The 15,596-nt window shown below is 36.0% G+C and overlaps 1 protein-coding gene across 2 annotated transcripts; it reads right to left on the bottom strand.

The window, feature by feature from the left end:
* Positions 1 to 414: 414 nt before the first annotated feature.
* Positions 415 to 15,015, bottom strand: LOC129887630 (protein CLP1 homolog). Of its 2 annotated transcripts, none has more exons than XM_055962796.1 (11): positions 14,882 to 15,015; positions 12,151 to 12,407; positions 8,401 to 8,469; positions 8,184 to 8,276; positions 4,686 to 4,927; positions 4,401 to 4,539; positions 4,251 to 4,307; positions 3,314 to 3,448; positions 2,916 to 3,151; positions 1,300 to 1,344; positions 415 to 1,208 (listed from the first exon to the last, which is right to left on the bottom strand). In XM_055962796.1, the coding sequence occupies exons 2-11, from the start codon at positions 12,364 to 12,366 to the stop codon at positions 1,121 to 1,123; spliced, it is 1,320 nt and encodes a 439-aa protein (XP_055818771.1). In that variant the 5' UTR covers positions 12,367 to 12,407; positions 14,882 to 15,015; the 3' UTR covers positions 415 to 1,120. The 2 variants fall into 2 exon arrangements, with proteins under 2 accessions (XP_055818771.1, XP_055818772.1); XM_055962797.1 differs by lacking the exon at positions 14,882 to 15,015 and adding an exon at positions 14,607 to 14,733.
* Positions 15,016 to 15,596: the final 581 nt, after the last annotated feature.

The following is a 15,596-nucleotide window of genomic DNA, read 5'->3' as shown; positions in this document are numbered from 1 at the left end:
AAATTAGAATTTAAATTCGACAATAAGATCATATGTGATCTCAAAAACCTTTTTCACTCTTTTGTTGCAGCTATGAATAGTGTGGGGTACTGCTATAACATTGTTTGACCTGTTATGAGTGGATAAAGAAACAAAAATTATTACTTAGATACTTAAATAAATTACAAGATAACAAATAAAGAAACTAAAAACTTAGTAAAAATTAGACGGTTGAGTTATTAATGGTTTCTTAGCCCATTTTGGAACCCCCAAATTCAACACAACCCGTTCATTCTGTTACTTATTCGGGTTGTTTCATGAAGTTGCATCGTGATATTCTTACCTTGATGTGCTAAATTAATTGCTGATACATGTTGTTATGTTCCTGGACGGTTTGCTATGTCATTTCATCAATCAAACAAGATACAAGAACAATTTCAAAGAAAAATCAAACAAATTTCATCCTTTGCACCCTTTGTTTCTCAGTTGCCAATTCATTTGCAGCATCAAATTTCATTACCACATCCTAGAAGCTTTTTGCAAGCATATGGCAACTGGAGTATTATGTTTAGTCAAGCAGAATTTACAAACCAGAAATCTATCTGTCCAACACGGTCACACTTTGGACATCGTCACCAAAATCATTGAGGCCTCACTAATAAGACAGCTCAAGAAAGTTACACAACACTTCTTGTGTGTGAGGGAGGGACTAATCATTGAGGCCTCACTACTAAGACAGCTCAAGAAAGTTACACAACACTTCTTGTGTGTGAGGGAGGGACTAGGGAGGGAGGGGGTATTTGTCGAAAACAAGAATAACATTCATGCTTCTCCAGAAACTCATGGATGTCAAAATGTTTTCTGCCAAGTTTGAAGTCCAATGAAGCCAAAAGACCATTGAAATTATCATCTGGCAGTATAAAAGATGATGAGCTATGTTATTTGTACAATCGGATTTTTCTCCATAAAGCTTCACAGTTCACACCTATGGTACAGTAGTATAATACGGTCATCGCAGAAAAGCCTACTAATTTCTACAACACCAAAAGCTTAGGTGGCATTTCCATGCTGTCCCACTCTCTACGGGAAGCACAAAGGTCAAAAACCCGAAAAAAACAGTGGCTACTGCACGTATACATCTTCAGTTTTCGATCCATGTTAAGGTTCCCACAATTAGGTTTTTGCTAGGAAGTTCCCCAGCACAAGGTGCAAGGTATGTTATCTTTTTCCTGAACATGGAGATAGTCAAAGATAAGATCATACTGGCATTTTAGAACCGGAAACTTGATTGTCTAATAAGAAGACAATTTGAGTACAAACCTGTGTAAGTCTATATCGGTTACATAGATGAATCCAGCAACATTACTGACATGGGAATAAAAGAAGTAAATGATAAGATAAAAAGAACAAAAAGAAAATTGTTATGATATAACAACTGTTAAAAGAGCCAAAAAAGAATAAAGAGAAAAAATGGCAAATTTCCAGGCTACATCACTAAAGGATGAAACTGAAGCTCCTAATACAATTACACATAACACCTTGCATTTGAATGGAAGTACTCTTGATCAATACTCTTGAGATGAGGCGTAAGCCCATGGATCTTTAAAATTTTAATTCATTATATAGTAAAATAGTATAATAATACAAAATTCTAAAAATACATAAATAGATTAAGAAAATTAAAAATATGATTAAATAAACTCATAGAAAATAAAACTTTTAACATGATTTTTACAAGTATAATTGTATAAATAATGCAATAATATAAAAGTTATCATGAGATGTAAATCTACTCGAACATCTTAACTTTCAAACAATAAAAGAATCACAATTTCTTAAAATATATTACTATCATAATATGCTATTTACCTCCCTAAACGAAAATAAGCAATAAACTTTTATCATTATTACAATCAAAACATTACTCCTTCATGAATAAAAACAAAATTACTTCAGATAGTGAAATAATAAAATATGATAATTTTGAGACAAGACAAAAACACACAGACCAGTGACAAGTGAAGATGTAAATTTCGACCAGATATTTTTAAAAGAAATATAAAGAGATATTCTTCCTCACGGTATTCTCAAATAGTAAATATGCAATGCTACGACTTGTGACTTGAGTTACTCTCAATCTTCTTATTCCAATGATTGAAAAGAACTATTAAGCATCATCATTTATTAAAGAATTATGAAGGTTAACTGTGTTAATTAAGGAATTTGACACATAATTTGTCTAAAGAATTTAAGCATCTAAGACTTGTTATGTGCTTAAAGCCTCTTACAGACCTAGAGTGCTTTTAGAGCTTTTTGCCTACTATCACTTATATTAAATCATTCAAAGGGCTATAATATATGACCACCAAAGTATTGCTGCTACTCTCAATGCATTGACTTGTTCTGCCTTTGGTTCCCTCCAAATTGACCACATATATGCATGTGGGACATTGATTGTATGAATTCTCTCAACTTTGATGAGAAGAATTGTGAATGGGGAGTAAGCACATATACCCAGGAAAAATGTATCCTTCATTAATTCACTGTTACTTAAAAGTTCAACCATTTTTCCATATGTATTGGCCTACAAGGTGAGTACATCATTGTTAATTGACTTAAACAATCCAAACTTTGTGGCTATTAAATTCCTGTTTAAGATGTGGTTTCCATGTGCAAGAGTCCAAGGACAAATTTTCATTCAATGTGTGAGACAAGATATATTAGTATTAGAACTTCATAATAGAGTTTAAAAGATCCATCAAGGGTTGAAACCTAGCTTATGCAAGGACCCAGTGTGGCGGCATCCACTAAGGAGAAACATTGTTTCTAGATTCTAATGAACATTGAACATAACTTTAACCTCTTTCCGCTAGAACAAAAGAACCTACAACCCATTGAACATAAAGATGAGGATAGAAAAAGGAAGTCAGCCTTACCTGGATATTATTTGATCTTGTTCTTTGGCATATGAGACAGCAAGAACCAAATGGAGCAAGTCCAGGTTGATAATAACAGGAACCAATCTTGTAGGATCTGCAGCAGGCTCTGCACCAATAGGTAAAGCTGAGCGTGGAGCCTGTGGTCCACCCCCTATTCGGTAGATGAACAAGTCACTGAAGTTCACCACATTAGAATGTGGTGAGAGATCATTTGACGGGCCATAAAAATACTCCTGGGGAAGAAGCAAAGACAGAAAAAATGTTTGGTTTTGCATTACAAGGATAAGGTGAAAAGTAAGAGTATCGCACTCCCCAAGAGCAAGCATTGTCCCAGTGCATGAACTGGGACCAACTCCCAACTCTCTTTATTACTAATCTATAAAGGAAATCTGTACCCGTATTCTGTAGCCCCTTGCTTTCTGCCGTACTTTTGCATTCCTTGATACAACACCACCAGATTTTTGAAGTTTCACCACATCCACGTTAGGCCGATTCTTCAAAACATCTTTTAGCATGCTGCAAAGTTTTTCCTGCCCAGAGTACAACCACATAATAGAAATAAGATCCAACTCTTGCAGTGTATAAAACAGTTGTACGAACAAGAAATTTATGGATACTAGTTCTCGAGATCAATTATTTATTCTTTCTGTTTCACTTTTTCTTTTTTCTTTTTTCTTTTTTTTTTTTTTGGGGGGGGAGGGGGGGGGGGTTGCCATTACAATCTGAATATAGTGATGACCAAGGAGAAAAACTGTACTGATAACTAGAACAATAAAAAGCCCAACAACATAAATAGAAGTGTGAAATTATCAAAACAAAATGCTTTATTAACTGCAAAGCTTCTTGTTCAAGTTTAGTACCCCTTATTTCACAGCCAGTTTCTATAGTTATTTCTTTTTGAAAAAAGAAAAGGGGTACATCACTTACTCCTAGTAACAACATTGATGCATGGTTGACAATCAGAAGATAAAAGAAGTTCCAAGCATGTGTATCATTCTTCATTAAAAAAAACAACCTCAATCACTACTTCCATACCCAGTTTCTAGGAAGTTTAAGCAATACACATCATTATTTGCTAACCTTCTAAGCCACTAAGAGATTCATTCTAGGAGAATGGAAATTGGCTGAAGTAACAAGACTCCAAGGTGAAGTACTTCACAGACAACTGCCTACTTGAGAGTATTCCAACCAATAAAGTGTCGGAGAGAATTTTGATGCCCTGGTTCACGGGACTTGGGTTTCCCTTTATATTAATCACATCATACCATCAAATGCCTTTACGCGCAAAATTTCTCATATAAAATGGACTTCACTGTCAGTAGGGGAACATACCTGACCCAAGACAAGAATAACTGTGGCATTGAACGTATCAATCGCATGGAGTAGCAACTGCAAAAGAAGACTGAATGGTGACCACAAAATTCTAGATGGTACCCACACTGTCTATTACACTGAAAAACATACAGAATTGAGCTTAAATACCTCATAACCAACTCCCTCTATCCATCCCATTGTATTTATTACCATGCCTGAAGCTCGAGATTCAGCATTACCAGAAAATTGTGTCTCCAGAGTCAGAGCTAGCTCCTTGACGAGTACCTTGTAGTGATCTATGTTGGCACTGTTAAATAGGAAAGAGGTACCTGCTAGTTAGTAAATATGCCAAACACAAATTGGAAGTGCTAAAGCAAGGTTTCTTCAAATACAAACATTATCATGTACAAGAGGCACGATGTGAAGATAAATGTTAAGGTACAAGGTTTCTACCTAGGAGTCACATGGCCAAAGAAGTAGACCATAGGCATCTCAAGTGGAATTCCTTCAACTGGATCAATAGGCAACTCGATTGGTGTAGCAGCAACACATCCTGGAATAGTTATCGATCCTTGACCTATGTCCAAATCCACAAAAGTAGGTTTCCATCCCTGTTTAGCAGCCCAACTAAGAAGCATCCTTGACAAAGTACTCTTGCCCGAATCTGTAGGTCCCACGACAATAACTCTTGGGCCCTGAACAAATCAAGTATGTTAAAAATTGTCAATGAAACACATGCAGTTCTGACTGTTCTGTTATGTGTATGGTTAATTAACAGAAAGAAGCTAAGAATAAGATTAGAGTAGAAAATCTCAAACATATATCAAAACTAGGATAATTTACAGTCTGCTAAAGCACACTAGGAAAACCCATTTCTGCTTCCTATCATCCGAAGTGAAGTATCATTTTTCCTCAACATTATGATAACTGCGGAACTCTCCTCAACATAATAATAACTCTACTTATCATTTTACCTACCTTGTGAAGGTAGAGAGGTTGTTTCCGATAGACCTTTGGCTCAAATAAAGCATATAAAATCAGGTGAAAAAGAAAATACAACAGTAAAGAATCCATGTTGAAAATAATGGAGAAAAGAACAGTAGCAACAATAAATAATACGATAACACAAGCAAGGAAACAACAGGTAATAATAAAATCAAAGAATAAGATCGCAGGAGAGTAATAATAATAATAATACTGATAAGGGAAACTGGACAACGCTTGAATACCTACTAACCTTCTATCCTAATTCTCAACTTCCATATACTCATATCTAGGGTCACGTCCACTCCAACCACTTCTACCCGATATTTCTTCATCCTAACTTACCTCTCCTCAAGCTCACCATAACCAATCTCTCACACCTCCTTACTAGGCATCTGTGCATCTTCTCTTCATATACTCAAACCATCCCAACCTCGCATTACTTATCTTGTCCACCACGGAGGAAACTCTCATCTTGTCCTAATTATTTTCATTCCTATTCTTATCTCTCCTATTATGCCCACAAATCTATCTCAACATCCTCATTTCCGCTACTTTCATATTCTGAAAGTGCGAGTTCTTGATTAGTCAAGAGTACATACAACATAGTTGGTGAACCACTTTATAAAACTTACCTTTAAGTCTTAGTGGCACATTCTTATCACACAAGACACCGCATGCGAGCTTCTATTTCATCCACCCATCAAGATATGTAACATCATCGTCAAATGTCAATCTCTCCATTTTCTTAAATAATTGACCCAAGATACTTGAAACATCCTCTTGGAGACGACTTGTGTATTAATCTTCACTTCCACATCTATATCATGAGTTACGTCACTAAGCTTGCACTCCAAAGTACTTTTTTCTTATAGCCTGCTTGGTTGATCTTCAAAAATCAACTTATTTTGAAAAGTAGGTAGGGGTGCATCTATAGTAGGGGCCTTACATGTAGTCGTAGTACTAATCTTGTAGTTTTTGTTCTTCGATTTATGTTACTAATTTGTTGTTTCGTGTAATTCGATTATAGGATTATTGTTGTAGTATTATTCTGCTACAATCTGTTGTTTTGTTATTATCTATTGTCTCTTATACTTTCATTACGTCCTTTTCTGAACTACTTTTGTCTTGAGCCGAGGGTCTATCAAATATAGCCTCTCTACCACACCTCTACGGTAAAGGTAAGATTTGCGTACACTCTACCATACCCAGACCCAACTATGTAGGACTCCAATGGGTATGTTGTTCTTCTTGCTTTTTCGAAAAGTACTTCTGGTGAGAAGCAATTTTTGTTTGGCCAAAAAATTTTAAAAGCATATTTGAGCAACAATTAGTGTTTGGCTAACTTTTTCAAAGTGCTTCTACGTGGATTTTCTTAAAAGTATTTTTCAAAAAAACTATTTTTGGGGAAAAACTACTTTTTTAGCTTCTGGAAAAAAATTGCTCCACCATAGAAGTACATATTTTCTTCCAACAATTTGGTCAAACACCATACTTTTCTAAAATAAGCACTTTTGGTCTCCCAAAGCTTGGCTAAACAAGCTATTAGTTCTGCTCAACCTGAACCCTTTAGACTCCAAGGTCTGTTTCTAAACCTCTACTATCATTAGTTGCGCCACATGTCTCGTCAATCAATACTATGTCATCTACATATAGCATACATCATGGCACCTCCTCTTAGATATGTCGCGTCGGTTCACCGGTCACCAAGGCAAATAAAAACAAGTTAAGAGTTGGTTGATCCCTGATACAACCCTATCACAACTAGGATGTGCTTCGAGTCTCCTCTCACTGTCCTCGCCTAAGTATTGGTTCCACCGTATATGTCCTTAATCACCTTAATGTCCTTGTTGTATGCTTTTTCTAGGTCTATAAGCCTCTTCCTCACCTTATATTGCTCCACCAATCTTGTTTTGAGATGAATGGCTCCATTACCTTTTAAAACACTTTTAGACCAAGGACATGGCTGATTGAGGTACTTCTTAGGTATTAAGGCTGTTCAATCCAAATTAGGAAATACCACTTCACAAAAGAAAAATGCTACTTATATTCTCGATGAGACTAGAATAACAAAGTGTGGAGTATAGACCTATTGATACTATGATGGACCCAACTGTTAAGCTTATAGCAGGTTAGCGGAGGTTGACAGGCAAGTTAAAGTATCTCACTGTGACTCTACATGACACTGCCTCCCTAGTAAGTATAGCAGGTTAATTCTTAGATTCTCTTTGTGATATTCACTCAAAAACAATTTTTTTGAGAGAGAAAAAAAAGGTGGATAAAATATGCTCTGGCAATTGGCATGGTCAATGAGCAAATTGTTGGATATACAATGCAGATTGGCAGGGCCACTTTTTGATAGACAAATTCTTGAATAATATAAATAATATTTTATCTTTCCTTTCATTTGTGTTTTTTCCATTAAGCTAGTTCTTTACCTATGGTTTGCACTTAAAGCCCAATTGAATTCAAAGCTTTTTGCCTTGGATAAAACTAGTAAAGTGAACCTAGCTTGGCTTGCAATTGGCTTTTATATAGCTTCCTCATTCATTAACTTAATACAATCTTAGAGTCATGTCGTAAGTCATGTTCATCAACAGTCCCAAACATTTCTAATATGTCTTCCTCTCTCACGTACACATTCCCTTACAATTGGAAACAGGTCCATGATACAAAGAGTTTGTCAGTGATTTTGTAAGAAAGAAGTTGGTTTCTGGATATCCAATAAACAGAAGACTAGAAGAGAAAATAATTATCTCTCTCTCTCAAACACACACACACACATCCCTATAATTGTAAACATCCTCCATGGTACAAAGTTTGTCAGTGATTTTGTAAATCAGATAAAGCAGTTGGTTTTTGGATACCCCATAAACAGAAGAGTAGGAGAGTAAATGATTAAGTAAGACGAGAAGAACCTTCTAAATTTTGACTTTTACTCTACACTGAACAATAACCAAATAATACCTGAGAAGTGTCAGAATCACTAGGCGAAGCTTTGGCACGGTTTCTTCGTCCATCAAGTACAGCATGGACATTTATATAGCTTATCATCGGCGTCTAATAAAAAAATACAAATGCCTTTAGTCATTCGGTTAAGTGTAGCTCAATTTAATCAAAGTTTACCATTTGATATAAAAAAAGCAGAAACTTAAGAAAATACAGATAGGGAGAGAGGCCACACCTCATCTGCTGTATAATCAGTTTCAGTGGGACCGTCCATCTCAATTGTGGCTCCATACCAAGTAAAAACCTAGATTTAAAAACTTGAACATGTCAAAGAAAAGGAATAGATATTCTCCTGACTCCTGAAATGCAAAATCTTGAGCAAGACATCTAGAAGGGTCATTCTTATTTTTATTCTCCACTAGAAAAGAGTTTGATTCACTTTTAACAGACGTCGAAGTAAAGAACCACTCCAGACGTAAATGCATTTTTGCATTTTCCAAGGTAAAATAAAATATTTGGCTTGTAATAATTACTGCAATACGAAGGTGATGTACAAAGATTACATCTCTCAAGCTCTCGAACCCCAAAAACTATCTAAACAACTTGTATCTAACCGTTTATACCAAAAGAACAAAGACACTTAACTAGCAATTATCTAAAAAAAATTGCTTGGGCTATGCCTAACAGAATCCCACATCTTTTGTACAGTTGGGGAGAAGTAGGGGTGGGAGTTGCAGATAGAGATAGATGGAGGATTGTCTCAGCCTGTATTTGGTGGACTGTTTGGAAAGAAAGAAATGGTAGATGTTTTGAGAGCAAGCGCTGTGATCTTCAAAAGATCAAACTAAATTGTATCAGGCTTTTTTGCTTCTGGTGCAAACAGATGTATTTAGAGGACACTAAATCCATTATAGATATCCTAGGTTCCTGTTAGGATTCAGATTCAGTTTTCTTACTTTTTTGACAAGCTGTAAATATGGTTTTCAGTGCAACCTATGTACTGGTTCAATGAAATATACACAAATGTTACCTTCTCTCAAAAAAAAATAAAAAATTATGCACAGCAACAACTTGACATTCAAGCACTCCCTGTCCCTTTTCAAAGAGATCATACTATACAAAGGGGAGTAGTGTCTCAAATATTGTTGAGACATTGGAACACCTACTTCTCTTCCACTTCACAAAGCCCTTCTTTTTCCTTGTATCACCTAGTCCATGCCAAAGCTAGGAAAATATGCTACTACTCAGCTACTTCACAGTGAAGAAGTAAACGATTGGCTGGTTGTTCCTATCTACACGTGTCACAAATCTGTTGCAACAGTCTCCCTCTTTTGTGCAGGTTATCTACTTTCAAGAATGCTTTAAGACATTCTCCGACCCAAAAAGGATACTCTTAGGGGTCGTATGGTACGTGGGATAAGGATAATAATCTCGGGATAAAATTTTGGATTAACTTTACCCATGTTTGCTTTGAGGTATAGGATTATTTTATCCCACCATTTGTATTAAAATGGCGGGATTACTATCCCACATAGAAGGTGGGGTAAAATAACCCCATGGGATATCCTTGCTTATCCCATCCCGCTTACCGCATACTAATATGTGTTTGGAGAAGGCTCCCCAATTCCTCCTGGCGCTTTTCCAGGAGGTAACACCAAGAGGAGCATGACTTGTCTTTGCACATCATTGGTCTATCTCAATTCATATCACAGCAATTCAAAACCTTCAAAACCTATATCTATTGTAGGAGTTACGAAATCTTCGTAACCGCTTGCTCAAGGACTCAATACTGCTCCAACAATGTTAGAAAATAATCAAAATGCTATTCGAAGAACTGTTTGTCAATTTAGCTAACCCCAGTTGATAAGTATTCTTTCTATCAAGCCAGCTATATCTACTATTATAGAAGGACCTTGGGCCTAGCTCAAACCCAAAAACTAACTCATAAAGTTACAAGGTTAGAATTGTTCAAAACCATAGAAGAAGACAAATTACCTATCCCACAACCGATGTGGGACTTCTAACACCCGACAACATGCTCAAGACTAGACATTAGGAGTATGGACAATATCAATATAATATTGGAGGTAGGGGTGGGGGGGGGGGGGGACATCGGGTAAACCAAGAATTGAGATGGATCTATTTGGCTCTAATAAAATGCTAAGAAATTGAAATTTGGCCTAACTCTACCCCAAACATCGGCTCATTATGAGGATTATCTACAACCATTTAAGGAGATCAATTACCCATCCACAACTAATAAAGGACTTCTAGCATTCACCAAACACAAGATATTGCATCAAACTAGCTTATAAAGGTAATCAAAATAAGTAGCAAGAAATGACTCAATTGTACAACAAAGTATCCCAACCAACTACTAGAATTTGTAACATCGCCTACTACAAACAAGCAAACCTTCAACCAAATTTACATGTCTGCCAAAGACCACCTCGAAAGTAATTAAACCTCCCAAAAATATATCCAAATTATTCTTCTTTAGTTTAATAAGAAACTAAAATACTGTATCCACAAATACCATGTGTAGGACTAGACAGAGAACGTCCCCTACCACAAACCAACTGTTGACGCATCTAGTTTCCTTTCAGGTTGCACTTAGCAGCAGATTTTAACATCAACCATCACTGCTAACACTTCTCTTAGCATCTCAGTTGTGGTACCTATTTTTTGAGCATCCTAGGTACCATGAGCTATGACAAGGACCATTCTGGAGCTGATTCTTTGTTGGAACAGGAAAGTTTTAGAAGGGACTCCAAAATATTTGGTATACCATTCCTGCCGGTATTTGCTGAACCTTATGGAGAGAAAAAAACAAAAGGTGTGTGAATGCAAGGCAAGGCAAACCCTATGGAGAAGACAAAAGCTAATTGTTTACTGCAGCAATTTTTGGCGTTTAAATTGGATCTTGTAAAGAATACTTCTTCGATTGACTTTGTTAGTTCCTCGAGTAATTTTTTTTCTAGTTTTCGAGTAACAGTCTCAGCACCAGCTTAGTGCTGCCTAACATTAATACAACTTGCCTTACTCAATAAAAAAATAATTCTTTGAAGGTTGAGGAAGACTCGGGAATTCAACCCAAATGTGATTACAGAACAATTCCCAAGACAAGCCAAAATTTCCAGATGACAACAATAACTAGCAATAGAATGTTTCCTTCTGCAAAACCCTTCTTCAGTTCTAAACATTAAAAGAAACTCCCCCGCAAGCCCACTGCTTCTTTTAATCCAGCATCTCTATTTTAATCAACTGACTAGTATTGCAGAACATGTCCAGTACCCTTAGCAAGGACGCTTTCTGTACATTCTCCTGTCCTTTTATAGCCATTTTCTTTATACCCGAGAAATCTCCAAGGAGCCAGTGGTGCACAGTTCGAAACTCGGTGGAACAGGCCCACCCCACTACCCTTTGGTACTCAGTTAGTAAACCTTTACCTCATCCAATAATAAATATATACATACAAGCATACATACATATATATATACACATACATACACACACACACACACCATGCTTTTGTGTTCGGCAGGTTTGAACTAGTGACATACACCTAACCACATATCACATGTTGCGATCTTACCAAGACCAAAGCATTTTTTATTTTTATTTTTTTTTTGGGGGGGGGGGGGGGATAATCCCTGGAAATGAACGAGTACCAAGAAGGCAAACAAGAAAAAGAAAATGTTGACTGCAATCATGAATAGCTCACACCTAGTGGAAACTAATCTAGCTAGGCTCTTTCTAATCCATGTAAATCTAGAAAGAATTTTTCATATCCTTGTATATCAGTAAGCAGTTCTGTTGATCAAACATAACCTAAATTGATACTAATGTGCAAAAGATCTATCAACGAAACTTGAGGCATCTACTAGATGCATCCAGCAAAGATTTTCATCAATGTCAAGAGTTAAGCAATCATTCCAGGGGACACATTCATTTCATTGTATAGATGATGGATATAGAATCATACTGCAAATTTAAGTCTTGGAGGGAAGTTGAGCCAGATTCCAGGAGGGATTTCAGTCCCAAAAATCTCAGCCGTGCCAGTCAGGAGCCGAAGACGGAGGGGCGAGTCAGCACTGGCTTCAATTCGGAGCTCACATTCTTTTTCCAGCTTCACCTGCCTCACTGTTGTTGAACCGCCTGTTGCTGCCAATGGATTGACATTTGTGCCTCCATAAGCCATATCAGAGATGCTTCTCTTGTTGGCTCCAATTGTCTGGAAATCTTCACCAATAAAACAGAAGAGTTAAAGTAAGATCCATGCTTTCTACTAATAATGAGAAGAGAACAATTTCACGCCTTTCTTTTCCTTCTGATATGGTTCTCCTTTATTAGTCCATGAACAATGTTGTGGGTAAACTAAATGTCCTCATTTCAGTACCCATGAAGAGCAGACAACAGCAGGCTCTAATGAACTCTAATATATATATATTTATTAGTTTTTTTTTAAAATAGCGTATCGATTCTTGATTTTCAAAGAAATTGGGCATGCATTTCCTAACCATTGAAATTATTGTTTTGGTTGCTCCAACAGAAAGATGTGCCAATTTGGAACTATTGCTTCAAGTTGCAGGAAACTTTTTTTCCTCATAATCACAGTTAGACAAACACAGATATCCTATTTTCTCAATCACATCTTTCTACCTGTTATTGTCACTAGCCCTTATATCAAAGCCCAAGTTTAGCAATAAAAGCAAGCACATCTTCCTTCATAAGCATTAAATGCTGATCAGAGGCGTATCTTGTTTGTGATTTTTAAGCATTATAACTCCTTTTCAAAAGGAGTTTAAGTATTATGACTTCTGATCATCAGCTTCTAATAAGCATAAAGAGCATGATAGCATAACTTTTGCAAAACTGAAGTCTACACAAATTAAGAACAAGAGTAAAGCATAACATGAATAAGGGTTCGAGAAAGAGAAGACATCAAAATAGTAATAAAAGCTGATGTGAGGATTACTCAATGTTCATGCATCATAAACTTTCACTTGGGAAACAGAGCACATGTGATGAATGGTAGGGAGATGAAAACAATAGCACCATTATGTGTGCTAGGATGCAACTATATTCTATGCAGTACAACAAGTAAGGTTGCTCCAAAGGCAAGAGCCCTCCACTTCCAACCAAGAGCTTGGGTGGTTGAGTCAACGGAAAGTGAAGGTGGGAGGAGATGTCCTGGACAGGGTTTAGAGAGTGGGATTTACCATATCTAAAGAGTATGTGTATACACACACATATCTATATGTTTTATGCATTACACATTGTGACCTAGCTAAGGGGATGAAGGAAAAATTCACAAAAATCATTGAAAATAAACCTGCAGTAGTTGCAAAACATTTATGTAATATTTATACTGAGGATACATAAGAAAGGGAAAAGGAAGGATACACTCTTTTCATTTTTATATGTATCCTGCTATCCACATAGGTGAGGTTAACTAGTTGGAATCAAGACTTAACATCAAGTCAATGTTTGACTGTGGTCAGAGTAGTATGTCAATGTAGGAACACATGTGGCACTTAATATTTGATAATTCTTGGGGCTGTATTGGTGACTGTGAAGTCATTGGATTTTTTTTGAGTAAATAGATCAAATCTAAATGTCAGACTGGTAGGTTTTCCACTCTTATCCACTTCGAGCTCTAGGACAATCTAAGCCTTTTGAAAGCGCCGGTAGTTGTAGCAGAGGACTTGTTCTTTCATTGGGCGAGCCCAAACAAAAACTCCTTTTTTTGGAATTACATATGTATTCTATTTACTCACATTACCAGGAAAAAAAACACTAGATTAACGAAAAAAACACTTTTCAATCAAATTCTTTATTCTTGGGAGGAGGAAGAAGCAGATAGGGCTATTGCCTCTTTCCATCCGCCCTCAATATACCTTAAAAGACAAAAATTCCCAACACTGCATAGAAATAGGCCTGAATAGAGTAGAAAAACTACAAAGAATTAAAATAGACGACCCAAACTAAATTGGATTAGAATTTAGAGGGAATAAAAGTGCATAAAGGATAACTATAAGTAACTTCTCAAAATAACCACAAGCAAAACGATGAAATTTGAAAGGCTTGTGCAAGAAAGTTAGGATTTCAAAACAAAACAACTTGCTTATGAAAAAAATATTGAAAACAACTAATTGCATAATCAGTCAAATGACCAATTAAACACCAAGTTACACACTTTCTTTTTTATAATCATCCGGGAACCCACATGTACACAATAACTTTGTCCACCAAAACTTAAACACGTAGAAAGAAATAAACCTACTACTGGAATTTGGAACCTGAAACCTCATGATTCTCAACCTACTTCATTCACATTGAGCCACACTCAAGTTACACACTTTATACATCACCAACACAATACATGTACTGGATAACTTTGCCTACCAAAACTTAAGCACATGGAAAGAAATAACCTACTATTTCTTGTCTCTACTGGAATTTGAAACTAATTTGACACTAGGCCAAGGACGGCTCAACCCTAAAGCCAGTAAAGCAGTGGCTTTAGGCCCCAAAAAATAAGGGCCTCCAAAGAAGCAAAAATCCCCAAATTCAGTTCGCGAAGATGCACAAAAAAGAAATAAATTCGACCGATTAAACGAAGCAAAAGCACTGAGCACACAAAAAGATTAGGGCTTTTTTGTTTAGATGAGAAATTGGAGTGTTAAGGATAGTAACAAGTGAGAAAGGTGTACCTTTCGCCGGAGATTTCGCCGGAGAAAAACAAGTTTGACAGGAAGCAAGAGTACTATGTTTTTTCAGTTCATTTGAAATTGGCGGGCCAAAACCCAAAGGGTCTTTTTTGATGTGCTTAGGTATTCGCACTGAGGTTCTTGGGCTTAGATGAACTTGTATTTATGTTTAGCGCCACATAAATTCTTTAAAAATATAATAATTTATGAAATATTATGGTATAAAAATATAAATTTATATGTAAAATGTCACTAACTCTAGTTAAAGTCGTCTTTTATTCATGTACCAAAATTAGTATATAATAATAATATATTCAATGAAATCTCATAAATAATAGTAGCATGTACGTAAATTTTATTATTACTTCGTGGAGGTAGAAAGATTTTTTCCAAAAGACTTTTAACTCAAATATAATAAAAATAAATAAATATAGCAAGTTGAAAATTGTGCAAAGAACTACAACAAAATAGTGTAAAATTTAGTATAGTTATTTATATTTTTAAATTTTTTTTAGAAAATTTTGTAACTAGCGAGATTAGTGTCTTTTATTATAAAAAAAATAGTGATATTGTCTTTCTTCAAAATATAGCATTATTTTTCTTTCAATTGTCTCTGTGTACACAATATCAATATATATACCCTAATACATTTTATATATATTGATGGCATCTATACCGTGCACATATGAGAATCGTTCCTTTCGAGTTCGAATTGTAA

The sequence above is a fragment of the Solanum dulcamara genome, chromosome 4, assembly GCF_947179165.1.
Source record: "Solanum dulcamara chromosome 4, daSolDulc1.2, whole genome shotgun sequence".
Lineage (NCBI taxonomy): Eukaryota > Viridiplantae > Streptophyta > Magnoliopsida > Solanales > Solanaceae > Solanum > Solanum dulcamara.
This window is presented reverse-complemented; position numbering and strand designations above follow the sequence as displayed.

Coding starts and splice junctions, on each gene's coding strand:
- LOC129887630 (XM_055962796.1), bottom strand. CDS start 12,366: ATGGCTTATGGAGGCACAAATGTCAATCCATTGGCAGCAACAGGCGGT. Junction 8,470..12,150: donor CTCCAAGACTTAAATTTGCA/GTATGATTCTAT, acceptor TTTTAAATCTAG/GTTTTTACTTGGTATGGAGC. Junction 3,152..3,313: donor CAAGGGGCTACAGAATACGG/GTACAGATTTCC, acceptor CTTCTTCCCCAG/GAGTATTTTTATGGCCCGTC.